General features: G+C 43.7%; 1 protein-coding gene across 1 annotated transcript in view; it reads left to right on the top strand.

Annotated features, from left to right (window-relative positions):
• Positions 1 to 20,952, top strand: part of ADAMTSL1 (ADAMTS like 1) — a 936,829-nt gene that overhangs the window by 824,807 nt on the left and 91,070 nt on the right. The window contains exons 22-23 of the mRNA XM_088018750.1: positions 9,900 to 10,028; positions 18,482 to 18,661. Coding sequence (XP_087874876.1) covers positions 9,900 to 10,028; positions 18,482 to 18,661 — 309 coding nt within the window. The remainder of the gene's footprint in view (positions 1 to 9,899; positions 10,029 to 18,481; positions 18,662 to 20,952) is intronic.

Here is a 20,952-nt window from a genome sequence, read left to right on the forward strand (position 1 = left end):
CCTTTTTGCTTTTCTCCAAACTCATCCATTATGTGTTGATTTATCTGTAAGTCTCAGAGATTTGAGGGAACTTTGCAAGTGCGTGTCAGCATGGAGATAACCAGCATCTCCCTGTCCCCCTCCCTGGTTCAGAACAGAAGCTCACAGCCAGGTCAACACAGGGCCACAAAATTCCTTTCTGTCCTAAACTGACTTAATTGGATACCTATTTCACCGCTCAGAATGTAGATGACAGTGGTATACCATGGATGGGAGGATAATAGGAGGTAGGGAGGAGTATAAGAATGTCCCCATAATGTCACATACCCACATTTTGAAGTACTGATTACTTTACATCAGGTATAGACAGTTCTGGATAAAGGAGAGTTTCTGGTGTGTATACATATGGGCGCAAAGATGGGAGAGCCATCTCGACTAGTCAGATTCAACACTCAGCCAGGTTGCTCAGGAACCTTCCAATCTGAATGGCAAAGGCACAGTTTTGAAGGAAAGCAGTAGTTTGCTGGTAAACTGCTTCAGTCTGGATCAGTGGAGTTTAGCTCTACTTACCAACGCAGATGAGTCCTGTCCAGGTGTAGACCATGGATGAGGTCATAGCCATAAGGGAAGCGTTTTTGGTTGTCACTGATATTATAAGATCACAAAAGAGATATTGTAAGGCCTGCCTGACATCATCACTGGAAAATGAGAAGAAGATGAGGGATTGAGCATATCTTTCATTGAAAGGGGAGAATACAGATGAGCTCATCTGAAGTTTTCACAGGAAGAGAGAGACAGAAAATACTTCTCCTTTCCTGGCATGCTTTTCTGCTTTTTTATGAGTTGAATAGCTGACACATACTATGTCTAATAAAGAGATCACAGAAAATAAAATAAAAGGAAAATTTAAAAAGGCCATTTTCCTTGAAATTCTTCTTTCTCTACCCCTTCCCCATCATGATGTAGTAGCTGCAATAAAAGACAAGCAGTTTTGTAAGGCTTTTATAACATAAGTCATTTAAGATTGACATTTCTGAAATTTTTATCCAGCATTTCTGTTAACCAAAGGAGAACTTTGCTTCACAGACAGTTAGACTCAGAGAGGGTCCTGTCACCAATGACAAAGATGGACAAAGGAAGGTTTTCTCCTGGGCATTAGATGAGAGGCAAAGGTGGACATGTTTGGCTATATTTCAGATGGTGCTGTGAACAACAGTGTAATGGCCATTGACTAATCCAAGTTGCCATCAAGGGATTTTATTATCTGATATAATACTGAGTAATCAACATCCTTAAGTTTTGTTTAATATGTACATATGTGGAGCATGCCCACTAAAGAGCCCTAGCTTTTATAGAACTTAGATAAAATGGATAAGAACATAGCAGGAGAATCCGGCCAACTTGCTCTGCTCCTCAGTAGACTAAAGGAAAGAAAGAAGTACCAATGATCCAAGCTAGCCCATCTCAAATTCTGAAAAGGCAATTTTCACGTCTATCCAAAGGAATGAGGGAAGAGGGTGCGTGGTCAGACAGATAGTGGGATATAGCATATCCTGGGTTAGTCGTTTCTAGGAGAGGCTGCAGCATCACATGTTTGTACTAGGTATGCGGTCCCTTGTCAAGGATTCTGCACTGGATTTAACTTTTTAAGAAATTACCAACTGTGTTCCAAAGTGGCTGCACCATTTTACATTTCCACCAGCAGTGCATGAGGGTTCCAGTTTCTCCTTTTTTTATTATAACCATGCTCATGAATGAGAAGTCATATTTCACTGTGATTTTAATTTCTATTTCTCTAATGATTAATGATGTCAAGTTTCTTTTTTGTGCTTATTAGTCATTTATATATCTTTTTTGTTGTAGTGATAACTTTGTTAAAACAACACAAATATACAATCTTAAGGTTCTGTAGGTCAAAACTCTAGTATAGTCTCACAGGATAAAATCAAGATGTCAACAGGCTGCATTCCTATCTGAAAGCTCTAGGGGAGAATGCTTTTTTTGCTCATTTGGATTGTTGGCAATATTTAGTTCCTTGTGACTGAGGACTGTGGTCCCTATTTTGTTACTGACTGAACGGAGTGCCATTCCCAGATTCTAGAAGCTACTGCATTCCTTGGCATCTGGCCTTCTTCTCCATCTTCAAAGCTAGAAATGGCAGGCTGAGCCCTTCTCATGTTACTTCTCTCTGACAAACTTCCTGTGTCTCCCTCTTCTGATTTTAAGAGCTCGTGTGACAGACTGGGCCCACCTAAATAACCTAGAATAATCTCCCTATTTAAGGTCAGCTGATTAGCAACCTTAGTTTCCTTTTGCCATATAGCATAACATAGACACTGATTCCAAGGATTGAATGTAGGCACCTTGGGTTGAGGGGGAACATTATTCTGCCTACCATACCCTTTCTGAAGAGCACAGCTCATTTTCATCAAACGGTTGCCATAGAAAAATGCAAATTTAATGTAGATAGACTTTCTAATTTTCCCAGATAAGCCAAACCAAAACACACACACACACACACACACACACACACACACACACACACACACTTTTAATCTCTCCATTTTTAACTGAGCCCAACTAATTCAAACTTGTAAAAAATTATTTTCAGGCTAAACATGTCTGTGCTGTGAACATAGCCTGGAGGTTACCAGTACCCTCCAGTCAAATCTTCCATATCCTGTATTCTCTGATCAGATATTACACCACATTTCCCTGTGTAGTCAGAGTATTACGCAAAGGGTAATAATTTATTTTATTAGATTATACTAACTAAAACCATGTAATGATTTGGATGAAAGAGAAACATTTATTTTTTACTATTACAAGAAAGGAAGCTTATTGTAATAATGGAATAAGTAAGAGTCTAAGGAAAGTATTTGCCTCATTACAAAATTTAGAAGCAGATTTAGAACTATAAATCTGTGTCCTTATTATAAACAGAGGGGTTTTAAATAGATACACACTTGGGTCTCTTGAAGACCTAAGAGTTCTATGAATTTCTTACATACAAATCAAGAACAACAGTCAGTCCCTCCGCCACCACAACTACGAGCTATAAACTCCCCTTACCTGAAATTCTAACATTTACAAATTTACTTCCTTTATCTTTGGGAGACTAGAAGACTAGATAGCAAAGAAGTATAGCTTTTGCCAGTGATGTCTTGGAAAAGTAACAGGTGAGAGGAAAGGTTCCCAGAGGACTGGTGATGAGAAAGGGTACCAGGTTAAGCAGAGTGGACTGAAAGGTCAGATGTCAACTCTCAAGGCAGGAGGTAAAAATTAAGTGAAGGAGACCTCATGAGAGACAGCAGGACAGGAAGGAGTTAAAAAATCCCTGCGCTATAAAATGCGAAAGGCATATGGAAGGAGAACCAGACCAAGAAAAAAAAAATCATGCATCTCAATAATAACTATTATCTGTAACAAAGTGACTCTTGTTGAAATGGCCAGGTAGCCAGATCCTGAGAAGTTTCTGGCCAGCATGGGATGGTAACTAGTAATAGTCAGTATCCGTATCTGTCATTACTCATTTCAGATGTATAAGATGATGTTGGTCTTTATAAGGGCTTTCATGGGATCACACTGATCGTGGCCCCTTAAACTTTATTTAACACATGAGTCTCAAATTCTTCAACTGGGAATTCTCACTTCACGGAGTTTTTGCAGATTTAATTCCAGTGGCCCTTGTGAGAAGCCTGTGATAAATTGTAGAAGCAAGCATTTCTTATGGCATTGTTTTAATATTCTCACTTATTACAAGGCATTATCCACTGATGAAATCTGGATCTAATGCAATTTGTTTAGTTTCAGATGTTGAAAGTATGTGAAATTTTAACAGTGCATCACTGTATACTCTAATATTTTCATTAGTGGGTGTCACTGACCTATTCACCTTTCTCTTGGATTGAGATTTGGGGCCGCTGTGGATACCACAGCTGGTTTCCTGAACAGTGACCCGGGGGTCCCCCGCAAGTCAGCCTGGCATACAGGTCTCACAACTTCTCTGCAAGTAGCTATTTTCTGGGGTCTCCAACGATGTTTAAGCTCTCTGGGGTGACGTTTAAGCTCTCTGTGTCTGTCCAGATGCTGATGGCAGTTTCAGGAGAATCCCTTGTATTTAAATTACTTCTAATTATTCCGAAACCTTCATAGCTCTTCAAAATGGAGGCAGTTGAGCTCCTTCTCAGCCACAGATTTGATTCTTCTCCTCTTTCCGGTCCTTTTCCTTTTTCTTTTCTTTAAACTTTCCCTTTCTGTCTGTTTTCTTAGTTCATCGACACCCATCATAACATTTCCTCTCCAGTTTAGCAGAGCTGATGCCGATGATCACAAACATTTGTTCCAACCTCACACTGTGCTATGGAATCGCTCTAACAGCTTTACATGCATTAACGTACTTATTCCTCAGCCCTACAGCTATAGAAGTAGAAAACCAAAGCAGGAATAACTTGCTCAGTCCTCACGCGTGTAACCCAGAATCCGTACCTGAGTGGCACTCTAGAAACACTCTGCCAGTTGCTAGTTTACACTTCAGAATCTCAAACCTGGCCATTTAGTAGTCTTCAAACCCGCCGCCTGCAGTCCCTTCTCTTGTCACTGCCCCGTATCCCAGCCATCCTCAACATGTCTCGCCCTGCCTGGAAATGCATGCACATGCGCACTTCCTAGCATAGATTACCCCCAGCTCCACAGGCAGAATTGCAAGCCTTTGAAGTACAATTCATTTTTGATGGCTAATAATAGCCATCAAATGATGTTTGTGACTCATGTTAGAATCAAAAGAAGACCCATTTGATTCATTTAATGAGTCAACCAATATTCACTAAGCCTGGATTAGCATTTGCTAACTACTGTAACAAACAAAACCATAAATATATGATGGCTAAAATATGATAGATTATTCCTGTTCACATAAAGTCTAAAATTATTGCTCAAAAGGGTTTTTGTAGATTGGGGTCAAGAAGTGGCATTCTTCGCACATTCCATCTGCTAGAACTCACACCTAATTGCAGAGTCTGGAAAGTGACCTAGCTGTGTGACCAGAAAGAAGAAAAGAGTTTGGTTCGTAGCAAATCCGTGTCAGCAGTGGCTTCTAGAGTGGAAGGCATCCTGCCGTTAAAAACAAAGTTCCTATTAGCAGAGGCCTGGCCTTGGGCCCTGAGAAAAAGTTACTTACAATGCTCTCTATTCTTGGCTGCGCTCAAAAAACAAACCTTCCATCTCCTCTGGCTCCTCTCTCAATCACCTTTATACTGGGCCAAAGATATTTTTCAGGCACATATGTTCAGATTTTTTCCCATTGGGTTTTGATTTTACCCAGTCACACATGCAGGAAAGAGGCACGAGCCAGAGCCCAGACTCTACACAGGAATGTATTTCTGAGCATTTGCTCCTGGGGCTGCTCATTTGTCCATGCCTGTCTCTCCATGCTCGTGCTTCGGGATGAGAACAGTGCCTGGGGGGGCCGAGCCCCTCTGCTGTAAAGGCATCACGAGGAGGCACACGGATGGGTACCCACACACAAGGTGTAGCCGCGCCTCGCGTTCACGCTTTGGACAGGGGTTTGCCCTCCCTGACCACGAGTGAGGCTCTATTTCCCCTGTTCCGCGTTACTTCTAACCCGAACCATAATCCAAAAGCTAAGGGGTATGAGGTCTGAACTGAGCAAAGACGATTCTCTCAATGCTTCTGTCTCTGAGTACGACTCTCTCGGACAAGCTTGATTCCTCACATTAGACCCAATAAGTGGAAACACTTGCCTCTGTTCCCATTTCCTTGTTTTTCTTGGGCATATAAAACGAGGCATAATTTCCTTCTGTATAGCTCTTACTCGACTGTAACACAAATTCATAGGTTAAACTAAAGTGTCATCTAGAAGCCCTATCAGTTCACACCAGGAAGCAGCACACATGGGATCTGCGGGCTGAGCGCACTCGCAGGAGGGCGTAGCCGCCGGCGGCGCATGCGCACAGGCCTGCCAGCCCAGGCACGGCTCACACTGCGCAGGTCCAGTGGTTACGGCCCACGCTCAGGGCACTTTCCTGTTTTGCCAATTATGAAAGCCTTTTTTAGTACAGCATGCCCTGACTTTTTGTTTCTTAGCACTGTCTTCAAACAAACATATAATTTCTCATTTCACTCTCTCTGCATCTCTGTTTTTTTTCTTCTTAGTTGACCTCTGTAATTAAAGTCAGACTCGTTCATGTGACTAGAAGCAGACACAAACCTAGGCATGGCGTCATATAGCAGTATTAACTTACCAGGTGATCGTCCAGGTGACCTAAAATAGACTCGTATTTTTTGTTGTTGTGCTGGTTATTGTTGTTAGTTGACCATGAAAATCAGAGCTCCAACTTGAAAATTTCGAACAGGGAACTAGCAGTTCTTTCCTCAAAAGAAATCTCCCCAACTCACCAGGAAATCAGAGAAATCAGTTACAGAAAAACCAGAAGAGTGTAATCTGTTGATTCTCGAACTTGGCTGTGTATCAGAATTACCTATGAACTTGTTGAAAATAGAGATTACAGCTTCTGTCCCAGAACAGACAACTTTATCAGCAGTCTGAGCTCTGTCCTGGAGAAGCCTCTGCTTGTGCATACTGGAATGGGATGGTTATACACACTGGATGAAACTGTCTCCTTGGCAACCATGATGGAGTAAATCAGAAGGCACCCGAAACCATCTCATAGTTGCCTTGTTCTTGGGGTAGGAAGAACCTTCGTGTCCCAAGTCAAAGTCGTGGCCCTGTGTGCTGGTTTTAAACCACCTGAGATTCAAATGTAGTGGATCTAGAATGGGACTCAGTAATATATACAAGCTTTTTCTAATAGATGTAAGAGGTTGAGTGGTTTAAGAAACGTTATTTTCATTGTATATTTCCACTGATCATAAATACTTGGGTTACTTTGTGATTTGTCTTAACAGTGGATCACGAAGGTAATAAGAAACATACAAGTAGCTTGTGCTAATGACAGCCCTCTGGTGACAGGACAAAAGGCCATTACTTTTGAGCAAAAGCTCAATATAATTAATTAAGGGCTGGATTTAATTCAGTGACATTTGAATTTTATAGCTATACACTTGCAGCTATAAAAACCACCTTTATTATTAAAATTCCTATAGGAAAAATAACTTAGTAGTTGTGAGTCTGAAACTCTCTGGTCCCTAACCTACTTTTCTCCATTGGCACAGTATTTTTTTATTACACAGTGAGGCGACTTGTAGTATAGCAGGACAGATTATGTTTTTAATAGGTACCCGGGGAGTTCTGAGGCAGCCAATCCATAGACAAGGATTTGAGATCCCCTATAAGAAGCACTGGACTTCAGGTCAAAATCTAGCGTCAAGTTTAGCCCTATTCCTTGCTGTTCTCTGGCCTTGGACAATCCATGGAGCCTCTCTGAAGCTATGTTCCTTGATTACATAAAAGAAATACTTCACCTGCCTTGTTATGAAAGCAAAAACAAATTCAGATAACGCACATAGCACACCGCATTCACACATATATTCACTTACTAGATGTTTATTGAGGACCTACCATCTGTCAGGACTCAGTGGTAGGAATGAAAAAGAACAAGAGAGATGTGATCCCTGCTTTTATGGAGGCTACGTGGTGAGTGGTGGGGGACAGAGAATACACAAATAAATTATATATTCTGATGGTTCTTTGCTTATGAAGAAAATAAAGGTGGTGGTGAGATACATAGTGACTGGCCAGGGATAAAAGGGGTACATGCTTTAGATGGAGTGGTTAGGAAAGGTCCCACTAGAAGGTGCTACTTGCCCCTGAGAAACGACTGAAGAAGACAGCCATGCAGAAATCTGTAACTGGAGGATGGCAGGGAAAGGGAAGAGCTGTGGTAAATGAGCTGATCTTTCGGAGAAAGGGAAAGAAGGCCAGTGTGGGAGCAGTGATAGCTGGGGAGTGTGGCCTCAGTCAGGGAGGAGAGGAACACATAGGGGACATGGCTGGTCATAAAAAAGAGATTGAAATTTTGTTCTAATCGCACCGATAAAGCACTGGATAATTTAATCCGAAGAGTTACATGATCTGATTCGTGTTTGAGAAAGATCACTCAAGCTGACATAAGAAGAGACTGTAGTGAAAGACACGTGGAAGTGAGACCAGTTAGGCTCTGCAGCAGTCCATCCAGAGAAGGTGGCAGCGTCAGATCATAGTGACAGAGGGGGGCCCGAGGCTTAGATTTAGGGTATAATTAGAGTTCACGCTGGAGAGCTTCCTGTGGGTAGGGAGGCAAGGTAGATAAGCCAAGGTGTACTCAGGGTCATTCCAGCTGCATTCCCCTATTCTCACCCTGCATTATTCTTAGAAACTGTAGTACCAAGTCACTCATCTTCACATCAGCTCATACATAGTCTCAAATATATGGAATATAGGTGAAATAAGGGAAAAGACCCCTAAACAGTCACAACAGATATGGAGAGCCTATGTACATCTTCAGATCTTACTCAAGTTTCTGCCTTTGAACATAGTTTTAATGAGCTTAATAACCTAGAGCACAGTTACAAGGGAAGAGGGAAGAAGAGAAGAAAGAGGGGCACAGGAGGCTGTGTGACAGGGCAAGCAGGAATAATGATAAATAGATGAGGGAGAAAACAAAAAGTATAAAAAACAGGTTAAAGTGTTGAATTGAATTATGGTTTTCTTCACAGTTAATGAAGGCACAGCAGAGTGAATACCATCGTAGCGTGTCCTGCCTATAAAATGGTTAAAACTAAACGAAACTAAAACAAAACTCCATTTGGCTTACAAAGAATTAAGCATAGGGTATATAAAAACGATTTCATACCATACGACCCAGGAATTGCACTACTGGGCATTTACCCCAACAATACAAACGTAGGGATCCGAAGAGGTACATGCACCCCAGTGTCTATAGCAGCAATGTCCACAATAGCCAAACTGTGGAAAGAGCCAAGATGTCCATCAACAGATGAATGGATAAAGAAGAGGTGGTGTATATATACAATGGAATATTATGCAGCCATCAAAGGGAATGAGATCTTGCCATTTGCAATGACATGGATGAAACTGGAGGGTGTTATGCTGAGTGAAATAAGTCAACCAGAGAAAGACATGTATCATATGACCTCACTGATATGAGGAATTCTTAATCTCAGGAAACAAACTGAGGGTTGCTGGAGTGGGAGTAGGGTGGGAGGGGTGGGGTGGCTGGGTGAAAGACATTGGGGAGGGTATGTGCTATGGTGAGCGCTGTGAATTGTGTAAGACTGTTGAATCACAGACCTGTACCTCTGAAACAAATAATACATTACATGTTAAAAAAAAAAAAAAAAGATAGTAGAAAGGGAAAAATGAAGGGGGGGGATCGGAGGGGGAGACGAACCATGAGAAATTATGGCCTCTGAAAAACAAAGTGAGGGGTTTAGAGGGGAGGGGGGTGGGGGGATGGGTTAGCCTGGTGATGGGTATTAAGGAGGGCACGTATTGAATGGAGCACTGGGTGTTATATGCAAACAGTGAATCATGGAACATTACATCAAAAACTAATGATGAAATGTATTGTGACTAACATAACGTAATAAAATTAAAAAGAAAAATAAAATATTTTTTAAAAAAAACCTTTAAAAATAAGAGAAATATCATTTATAAATTTAAGGACAAAATGCACAAATCATCCCAGCTTGTTAGATACTATGCTCCATCCTCAGATTCTTCAATCTGTGTTCTTTTCCTGACAGTTCTATGGTAGATGAGTTGGGTGGGTGGATGGTTTCTATATCATGCAGTTACAGTTTTTTTCAAAGGAAAACATGGTTAGTGGGAAAAGCCTGGGTATACCAGTTGTTCATTGTGGGTCAGCCCATGTTTCAAGGGAACACCCCAAGCCCACAGCCACCATCTAGTAAAATCTCACATTCCTTCCCACCTTCAGGAAAACCACTAGTGAAGACATCACGAGGGACTGTGATCAACACTGAGGAGCCTGCCGTCACAGTTGATGTGGGAAGCACCATCAAAACAGTACAAGGAGTGAATGTAACAATTAACTGCCAAGTTGCAGGTGAGAAATGCATTCATGTGTTAATTCATCTGTTCATATATTAATGGAACCCTGTGCTAGGTTGAGGGATACAAAGATAAATACAGATTCTACTCTCAGGGACTTAGGGCTAGTAGGAAAGCTAAGGCAAGAACCTCAGTCACCCTGAAAATGGACAATGCTACAGAAGTTTAGAGGAGGAAAGATGAATTCTGGCTGGGATGGAGGTGGTTTCTTACTTCAGCCTTGCACACTGCATGTGCCAAGATGGAAGCAAAGAGTCTTCCAAGTGAACAAATGAGCGTGAAAAATTCATGGAAGTAGGAAAGCCCAAGACTGTAAGCAAACAGTGTGTGCTTTGGTCTGGCTGGGGCCCAGAGTAGAGAAATGGCGTGGAGGGGCTTAGGCTTTAGTATGCTGGGTTGCAGTTGCACCACGGAAGACCTTAAATGCTTGGCCAAGGAGTTCAGAAAAAGGCAGACAGAGAGTGGCATTAAGGAGCCAGACTTCCAGAAGAGTAAGCCAACAGCAGTTCATAAAATGGATTGAAGATAGGAAATACTGGGACAGAAAGGCCAGTTAAGAAGCTGTTTTAGTAGTCAGGGTGCCTGGCTGGCTCAGGGGGCAGAGCATGTGACCCTTGATCTCAGGTTTGTGAGGTCAAGCCCCATGTTGGGTGTAGAGATGACTTAAAACTTAAATCATTAAAAAAAAAAAAAAAAAGCTGTCTTGGTAGTTTAGAGAAGAGGTAATGGGGGCCCAAACTCAGGGCAGTGGTGATGGAAAGATAAAGGGTGGAGGAACATCAGAGAGGCTGCAGAGGTAAGACCAACAGGAATCTGGAGCTTACTCTCATCAGAAGTGGGTAGGAGTCATGAACGAAAACAGTGCTATTAGGAGCTGTGATATATAGGAATTGCCCTCTAGTTGGCCTTGCAAACTCAGAGGCCTATAAGGAACAGAAAGTCAGAAAGAAGCAGAGAAGGAGTAGACAATAGGGGGTAGTAGTATGTTCTTTATAAAGGTATTTACCTTCCATTAAAAAGGCAAAAACACCAACACAGAGCCGCCAAACAAAGCCCAGCTGCTGATTCTCCCTTCCTCTGGACCACTAGTGGGTGATATCTACCCTAAGGGTCTTCACACCCACAGCACCCAGAAACGAACAGCTGCTGTTCTAGGGCCCAGCTCCAGTCGCCTGATTGCCATCCTCATCACATATCCCCTTCTGTGGCAAATCCAAAGCCGGGTTCCCTGGCCATACTCAGTGGACAGAGTGGACAGACAGTGGCACCCCTTCTCTGGGGCTTTCTTGGATCCTAAATCTCCACCCCAAAATCAGAGGTTTTACCTCTGCCTGTGATTTATAGGCCACATAACCCAGTTTAGAATAAGTAGGAGGAAGATCTTAATCTAAAGCATGTTGTTTCCAAAGAACAGTTTGGTTTTCTCTTTTTTTTTTTTAAAGATTTTTTTTTAATTTATTTATTTGAGAGAGAAAGAATGAGAGAGAGCACGAGAGGGAAGAGGGTCAGAGGGAGAAGCAGACTCCCCGTTGAGTAGGGAGCCCGACGTGGGACTCGATCCCGGGACTCCAGGATCATGACCTGAGCTGAAGGCAGTCGCTTAACCAACTGAGCCACCCAGGCGCCCAGTCTGGTTTTCTCTGAAATATTCTGGTACCTCCAGGAAATCAGAACTATAAATCTATCTCTGTCATCATACATTAGCTTCTCTTTGTAAAACTTCCCTTGGCCTGGGGCGCCTGGGTGGCTCAGTTGGTTAAGCGACTGCCTTCGGCTCAGGTCATGATCCTGGAGTCCCGGGATCGAGTCCCACGTCGGGCTCCCTGCTCAACGGGGAGTTTGCTTCTCCCTCTGACCCTCCCCCGCTCTCATGCTCTCTCTCTCTCTCTCTCTCAAATAAATAAATAAAATCTTTAAAAAAAAAAAAAAAACTTCCCTTGGCCTGTGTGTCCAGCCTCGTCAGTGAAACCTTCCTCAGTCATATCCCTTCCTGCCCGGCCCTCCCAGATAAGGAGTCAGACAAACCCTCCAAGAGGGCTTCCCATGAAGGAGCTGGACTTCATGCAGGGACTGATGGTGCATGTGGGGCCTTCTGTGCAGAACCATCATCCCCCACCGGACCACTGTGAACATGTGCCTCAGAGACACAACACTAACTGGAGATACAATGGACCATGCTAGATCTCTTCTTGAGAGATGAGACAGGTAGGAGTAAGACAATGGAGAGCAAGGGGGCATGCAACAAGGAAGTGGGCGCTTAAAGGAGATTGAGAGAACCAGAATTCAGGTGAGGAAGCATTTACCATGGGGAACCGGGGACACTAAAATCAGCTTTGGCCAATTCTTTCTGGCCACTTGGTGCCCTGTCTCCCTGACTTCATCCAGAGACCCGCTCTTGGTGACCTCATCATGAGATCTCAGGTTGTCATGCCCACTTTTTGCCTGGCCCTGCACATGACAGTCTTTATTTTGATTTTTATGTGTAGAACTATTTGTGTTAATCATGGTTGACTAAAATAAATCTGTGTATCTTTGTCATTATACCTTTTGTTAAATAAGGTATTTATTCAAAGTGGTGGGCAAGAGCCTGCTTTTGATGACACAGTCAGTCTGTGAATTTGCTGGAAAAAAAATCGTCCTTGAGCTGAGTCTCCCGTCAAAATACTGAGTGTTGTAATGCGCAATAGCGGTAGGAATGACTTTTACTTTACTAATAGAAGTGGCTTTATGGCTCTCTTATGGTGTAATTTTAATGGCTATTTTATACTCCATATTAAGAATATTACATAATTTATGTAGAGTAACTCATGTCCTCTATGTATGAGTTGTTAGCAGTTTCTCATTAAATAACTTTTTGTACATATATGCTTTCACCTTGTAAGATGCAGCCTCACAAATTCTTCCCAACCCTTAAACATAACAAATATTAAGCAATGAGTATGATGAGCAAGCATTCTTTTTGAAAAGTGATCCAATCCAGTGTATCACTCCCATACTTTTTCTCTACTTGAGAAAAGTTCAGGAGACCTAGTAGGAGATAAAGGGTTGGGGGAGGAGGGAGCATTTCAGTCATTGGGACCAGAATGTGCAAAGGGCCTGAGGTAGAAAGAGCAGGCTGCCTCTAAAGCAGTAGAATATGGCTGGGGTGGCTGTAGTTCAGACAACAGAGAAGAAAGTAGCATGACCTGTGGCTGAAGGGTGGGGGAGAGCAGACAGGGGCTAGATCTTACATGCTCTCATAGATTATGGTACAATTTGGGATTTTCTTCTAAGAACAAAGGAAGTTTTTGAAGGACTTATGAGATAAAATTGTTAGGACTGGTGATGCAGAAATAAATAGTTGAGGAATCAGTGACAGGTAGTATATTCATTAAGGTAGGCTAGATTATGCTAATAAGTAGACCCCCAAATATATCATGGATCAAACACAATAGAAGTTTATTATTATTTACAGAAGAGTCCAGAGAGCTGGCTGCCCCACACAGTCAGGGTCACAGAATGCTTGTGGCTCTAACACATGCCCTTCAAGGTCTCCCAGGGGTTATCTCTAACCTGTCAACCAGAAGAGGGGGAAAAAGAAAAAGCATGGAGGGTGGTTGGGAAGGTTTTGAAGGGCCACACCTGGAAGCAACACATATTACCACTTCTCACAGTCCCTCTTGTCACCTGGCCACTCCCCACCACAAGGGATATTGAGCAACATGGCCTAGATGGGCACCCAGGCAAAAGAGGGAAACCGGTTTGGTGAACCACTGTGAATGTCTGCCCCAGTCAGTACAGAGAAATGTGGAAGGCTGAAAACCTCCTTTCCAGACTTCCGTGGTTCTTTAGAATAATTGGCATGGCTGACATTTTAGTTACTGTATCCTTTCCTTTTCTTGCACCAAGCCATGGAAGAAGCTGCTCAAGGGCATCGTGTCAAGGTGCACCTTTCAGTGGACACCCCAGCTCGAGATGCTGACAGGCTGTGTGGTGCAAGCAGCCTTCCAAATATAACAACAAGTGGTCTGCTTAGCAAGACTATCCTGTCTGGAATTGAAAAAAGAATATTACAGCATCACCCTACCTGGTGGCCCTGTGAAGATGAAAGGCACTAATCCTTATAATCATCTCAAGTTACAACCCATTATGACCAGACTCATTTATTGGTTCTTTCAAGCAACAGGGAGAGCATTGTGTTGTTGATAAGATATGCCACCAAAGGGAAAAAGGCAAAGCAGGGTTTTTTTCCTCCTCTGTTTTATACACAGATCATAGCAGGGAGGCCAGAGTGTGGAGCCTATCCAAGTAACTTGTCAACAACATAGCATTGGACTGTGTTCTGTGGTAGAGTATCTTTTCTGTCATTTTTTAGACATTTCTTTTGGTAAAATGTGTGGTCACATCACAACAGCCCAGGAAAAAAAGAAGTCTCCCACAACCTGACCAGCTTCTCAACAAGAAGAGAGCTAACAAAGCCAGCACACATGGGTTCTAGAAACCCCTCCTCACAATAATCTTGGTGTTACAGCTACAGCAGAAAGGTTCATTCTAGAGTAGAAAATAAGAATTTGATGGTTCAGAAACAGTAGCGTAGCATTTCTGATCTTCTCTGAAGAGGCAGTTGGGTCCAGGGGCAGGCAGCATGGTGCGCACAGGGTAAGGTGGGAATCTGTGGCATCAAATGGATGAGTGTGGATCTCCACTCTGCCATTTGTAGGTCACTGATTGACCACGGGGTGAGGGGTGGGGAGAGACAGAGGCTCTGTCCCCACATAATCAGTCAGGGATTCAAACTAACATCACTTTAGGCAGATTTTTTCATCTCTTTGAACAATGTGATTATCTTTATAAAATGTTTGGCTTATAGCAAATGTTCACCAAGTGTTGTTTCTCCTCTCACATGTTCAGGATATTTTGCACGGTCCCTGACCTTCATGTACTCCCTATGTTCAGCTATTCTGAACGTCGGTCTTGGGCATGTGTATCTGGTACCTTTTCAAGGGATTCTGGTTTAAACAATGGCTGGTGATGTTCTCTTAAGGCTCATTATGATCTCTTGAGGAAAAAAAAAAAACAGAAAAAAGCTCTCTCAGGCCTTGTTAATGTTTCCTCTTCCTTTCTTCTATGTTTGAAGGATGTCAAAATCAGTTGTGAAAGAGACTAAAGAGATTCTAAGGTATCTTTTTTTGTGTCACCCTCTGCCTGAGGCCCACAGTCCCAGGCAGGAAGCCCCCAACATGTGCCACCAGACACAACTCCTCCATCAGCAAATTCCTTCGACCCCTTGCTATCCTGAATGTTTGCATGTCTCCCATGAGCCCCCCACCCCCCACCCTACCTGAAGAATTCAGTCCTTTTGATAAGCACCTGTCTTATGCTGGCAAACACTCTGATTTCATGGGGGCGGGGGGGCATGAGGCAGAGTGATTAAGGGAATGGAAGAGGCTTGGACCCACTTCCTGGGGAAGTGAGAAATGGCTCCAGGTCTCTCTCAGAGCCTGGGTTCTCTCCCTCCGCCTCTTGTTTCTCACCCCCACCCCCACCCCCCAATTTCCTCTCTTCTCCTCCGTGTCTCTGCCTCTGACTGTCCGGCAGGAGCACGGGCCCTTCCAGAGAAGGATGCACTGGGAGTAGCAGGGAGACTTACTGCAGGATTGTCCATGTTGCAGAGATCCTCAGGAGTGTTGGCGCTGGAGACACACACACACCATTCCCATCAGCACAGTGGTGGAGAGAGTGTTCGCTCCCCCATTCACTTCGTGGAACCGAGGGCCCATTTAGTCCAGCTCCTTTACTGTACCTGCCTTGCTCTAGAACAGTCTTAGGTCCTAGCGGGGATTGTGTGCTTGCTACCCACAGCACTCTTCAAAAGAACGTGCCAACCTACCCGCTGCATGTGAGCGCTTCATAACAAGGGAAATACTGACAGGAAATGATTTGTAGGACCTAGATTCTCCTTGTGTTTTCAGGACAGAAATGGCAGGGAATGTTTTCTTCAGCTTACCTTTCGGAGGCTTTCCTTTGAATGCTGTGGATTTTTTTTTTTTTTTTTTTTTTACACGTAAAAACTAAGCTCAAGGTCCAAAGTCCAAGCTAGCATGGCTAGACATCATGATGCTCTTGCTCTCCCTAGTGGTGCTGCAATGAAAAATCAGCTTTTCTGCCTCTTACCTGCCTCTTCTGTCCAGGTATATTTGGAGGCCAGGCCAGCCTGGTCCGTCTCCTGCATTTGAGCATCAGGCACCATGAGGTACGCCTCTCCCGATGTGACAAGCCTGCAGTATCTGAGTCTTTATCCCATTTCAGCAGCCCTGCCTCCTCCTTCCAGCCAGTTCGGTGATCCTTAGTGGTTTTCATTAAATTATTGGTAATTGGAAGAAAAGAGAAAACCAGAGAATCACTCCTCTGGTCCTTGTAATAGGGAGGAAGTCTCTACAGATTGGCCAGACACTTTGACCACCACCTTGGGCCACCGCTCCAGGCCCACCTGAGGCAGCCGAGCAGGCAGGATACCGGTGAATTCCCACAAGGCAGTTCATCATTGTTGAGGGAGTGTGAGACCACCTTCCCGCCTCCATCCCACTTCCTCCTTCTGGGAGCTCAGGAGCAGCAAGTGCCGAGGGGGGCATAATTAGGGGAGCCACTGAGCTGGGTGTTACAGAGTAGACTGCTGGCAAGTTCTGTTCAGCAGATTCAAGGACAAGTAACAGGTACATAGGCAATCCCTTGAAGACGTCTGTGTCCTCACCAGTAGGCTGCCCATTAAGGGCAACACTGTCCTTGCCCCAAATGCAGCATGTAGCCCCAACTCAGAAAAGCACAGGACAAAAGATCAAGTCTTTTGACTCTTCCTGGCTTTGACCCCCATTGACCAGGATTTGACATTTTTAACGTACCCTGGACATACACCCAAGAGTTCTGAGTAAACTTTTTGAACTGGGCCAGCAGGCTGAGCAGTGGGGAATGGAGCTTTCTGCTCCCCAGAGACCTGTGAATTGATGCCACAGATTTTCTGTCTCCCAACTTACTCTGAGCTCAGCCTCCTGCGGGGCCTCCTGTGCAGACTATCTCAGAAGGCTTGTCCTGGCCCGGGGCCTGCTTGCCAGCATGGCAACCACAGGGAAACTTCCTAAAGAACGACGGTTGCCCCCTTGTCTTAGCCTACTCAGGCTGCTATTACAAAATATCCATAGACGAGGTGGCTTAAATGTCTGAAATATATTTCTCATAGTACTGGAAGCTGAGAAGTCCAAGCTCAAGGCGCCAGCCCCAGCAGGTCTGTGGAGAGCTCTTTTCCTGGATTGCAGACCACCATCTTACCACGTCCTGACACGATGGAGAGAGAGAGAGGGCTCGCTCTCCGGTCTCTTCTCATAGGGGCACTAATCCCATCATGACAACCCCACCCACCTAAACCTAATTACCTCCAAATACTATCACATTGGAGGTGGTTAGAACGTAACAACGTATGAATTGTGAATGAACACATTCAATCAGTGACGACCCTAAAGGACAGAGCCCAACTTCCAAAGGCAGGTACTCCATCCTAACTCATACACCCTCCCCACTCTCTCCCTCAAACACAAATCTTGGACTGAAGAAAGAACAGAGTACTTTCTTTTTGTCTCTTTCTTTTGTCTCTTTCTCTGTGGTGTTATGGCCATAGCTCTGTGTTCTCTTGTTCTAAGAAAATACGTAGGATCCAAAAATTACAAGCGTGTTTTCCATGTATAGTGTCAGTTCTGGTCAGGTTCCAGCAGCTTTCTTTTGTCTGGTTCATACTAGACAAAATACTAATATTTTATAGCTTTTAACTTTTTACTGAAGGGTAGTATCTGTACCGAAAAGGAGACATATCATAAAGGTACCAAGCCCACCAAACCAGCCCTCGGGTCAGGAACCAGAGAATTACCCTTGACCAACCTTTGTCCCCACTTAGTCCCAACGCCTCCCTGTTTGTCCCTCCCTCTCACAGGAGCCACCACCCTGACTACTAACAGCACAGACTGATGTTATCAGGTTTTGTCTGTCACTTACAGAAATGAGATCATCCAGGGTGTACTCTTTTGCGTCCAGCTTTTCTTACTAAATGTTTGTTTCATGTACTTGTCAATCATTCCTTTTCACCGCTGTATAGATTTGGGGCTTATGTCCATCCCTACTTTCCCCACAGAGTTTGGGTACTTTCCTTCCATCTTGACAAGTGCCTTTTACCAGCTGCCCACTTCCTGTTCTGTTAACTGGACTCTCTCTTCCTGCCTCTTCAGTGTGAGCTTTAAAAAGCTAAAGCTCTCGAGACCACGGAGAGGTCACAGGTATTATTTAGTTTGGCCAGAGGATGGTAGAAGACGCCCACGCAGATGCTTCCTGCAGAGTAACCCCTGAGAGGGTCCGCCAAGCGGTGGTAACTGCCTCCAGGGTCACCTGAGTGTGTTTTGCTGATGTGTTTATTTTTTTTCTTCCTAGGTGTGCCTGAAGCTGAAGTCACTTGGTTCAGGAATAAAAGCAAACTGGGCTCCCCTCCGCATGGGCACGAGGGCTCCTTGCTGCTCACAGACGTGTCCCCCTCAGATCAGGGCCTGTACTCCTGCAGAGCAGCCAATGTCCATGGAGAGCTGACCGAGAACACGCAGCTGCTGATCCTAGGTAAACACCTCGAGGCTGACCGTCTAGCCCACCCTCCCCCTCCCTTTATCCCTGATCCATTTAATTACATAAAAGCAATATGCCTTCTCTTCCTCCCACCTTAGGGCCTTCCAGTAGAAAGAACACAGACTCGGGGGCCAGGCAGAAATCATTTTGAATGCTGGCTCTACTGTTTATTCAGTGTGTGACCTTGTGTGACTTTGGGCAACTCAGTTACCTTACTAAGCCTTAGATGCTGGTCTTGATGTGAATGCACGATGGGGATTGTCCATGTAGGGGGAGGCGGCTGTCAGCAAGGGCTCAAGAAGTAAAGAAGTTATTGTGAATTTCTTCTGCATTAAGGACTTCTTTGAGCATCAAATGAAAACTATTGATGACCCCCTCCAGAAAAATTCGTACCTATAAAATTTTTCATAGAATTTCAAGAAGTTCATAGTCCAGCCTACCTAAAGTCCACACGGGTAGCCCCCTGTCTTAGTCCTTTCAGGCTGCTAAAACAAAACACAAACTGGGCAGCTTATAACAACAGAAGTTTATGTCTCACACCTCTAGAGGCTAGAAGTCCAGGATCAGGATGCCAACATGGTCAGGTTCTGCTAAAGCCCCTTCTCTGGGTTACAGACCACTGGCTTCTTGCTGTCTCTGCCCATGGCAGAAGGGACAAGCCAGCTCTCCAGGGTCTCATGTATAAGGGCGCAAATGGCCCTCATGAGGGCTCTGCCTCACCTCCCAAAGGCCCCGTCACCTAATACCATCACCTTGGGGGGTTAGGACTTCACCTATGAATTTGAAGGGACACAGGCATTCAGACTATAGTACCCCCAAATATAAGAACCCCTGACTAGAGTCTAACACAGTTCTTGGCATAACACAGATATTAGAAATAACAACCACTGGGATACCATCTAATATTCACTGTTGCCCAGTGCTGGACTCTGCCATGTTGGGAACAATAACCCTTCTATCCCCTGGACTAGGGACCCTGGGCTTATCTTCCCCAGGGAGTCTGGAACTTGGTGGGATGCAGTAAAAAAGCTTGTTTTTGTCTTACCTTAAAAAAAAAAAAAGAAAGAAAAGAAAAAAAACTCTCTATTCTGTTCCATTGATCTATGTGTCTGTTTTTGTGCCAGTACCATACTGTCTTGATGATGACAGCTTTGTAATAGAGCTGGAAGTCCGGAATTGTGATGCCGCCAGCTTTGCTTTTCTTTTTCAACATTCCTCTGGCTATTCGGGGTCTTTTCTGGTTCCATACAAATTTTAGGATTATTTGTTCCATTTCTTTGAAAAACGTGGATGGTATTTTGATAGGGATTGCATTGAATGTGTAGATTGCTCTAGGTAACATTGACATCTTCACAATATTTGTTCTTCCAATCCATGAGCGTGGAACGTTTTCCATTTCTTTGTGTCTTCCTCAATTTCTTTCATGAGTATTTTATAGTTTTCTGAGTACAGATTCTTTGCCTCTTTGGTTAGATTTATTCCTAGGTAGCTTATGGTTTTGGGTGCAATTGTAAATGGGATCGACTCCTTAATTTCTCTTTCTTCTGTCTTGTTGTTGGTGTATAGGAATGCCACTGATTTCTGTGCATTGATTTTATATCCTGCCACTTTACTGAATTCCCCTATGAGTTCTAGCAGTTTTGGGGTGGGGTCCTTTGGGTTTTCCACATAAGGTATCATATCATCTGCAAAGAGTGAGAGTTTGACTTCTTCTTTGCCGATTTGGATGCCTTTGATTTCTTTTTGTTGTCTGATTGCTGTGGCTAGGACTTCTAATACTATGTTGAATAGCAGTGGTGAGAGTGGACATCCCTGTCGCGTTCCTGACCTTAGGTGGAAAGCTCTCAGCTTTTCCCCATTGAGAATGATATTCACTGTGGGTTTTTCATAGATGGCTTTTATGATATTGAGGTATGTACCCTCTATCCCTATACTCTGAAGAGTTTTGATCAAGAAAGGATGCTGTACTTTGTCAAATGCTTTTTCTGCATCTATGGAGAGGATCATATGGTTCTTGTTCTTTCTTTTATTAATGTATTGTATCACATTGATTGATTTGCGGATGTTGAACCAACCTTGCAGCCCAGGGGTAAATCCCACTTGGTTAGCCTGGTGATGGGTATTAAAGAGGACACATTCTGCGTGGAGCACTGGGTGTTATACGCAAACAATGAATCATGGAACACTACATCAAAAACTGATGATGTAATGTATGGTGATTAACATAACATAATAATAAAAAAAAAGAAAGTTTAAAAAAAAAAGCAATGATTAGAGCCCTCATG

The sequence above is a fragment of the Eumetopias jubatus genome, unplaced genomic scaffold (genome assembly GCF_037043125.1).
Source record: "Eumetopias jubatus isolate StellerSeaLion01/CBP00866 unplaced genomic scaffold, mEumJub1_p1.0 scaffold_15, whole genome shotgun sequence".
NCBI lineage: Eukaryota > Metazoa > Chordata > Mammalia > Carnivora > Otariidae > Eumetopias > Eumetopias jubatus.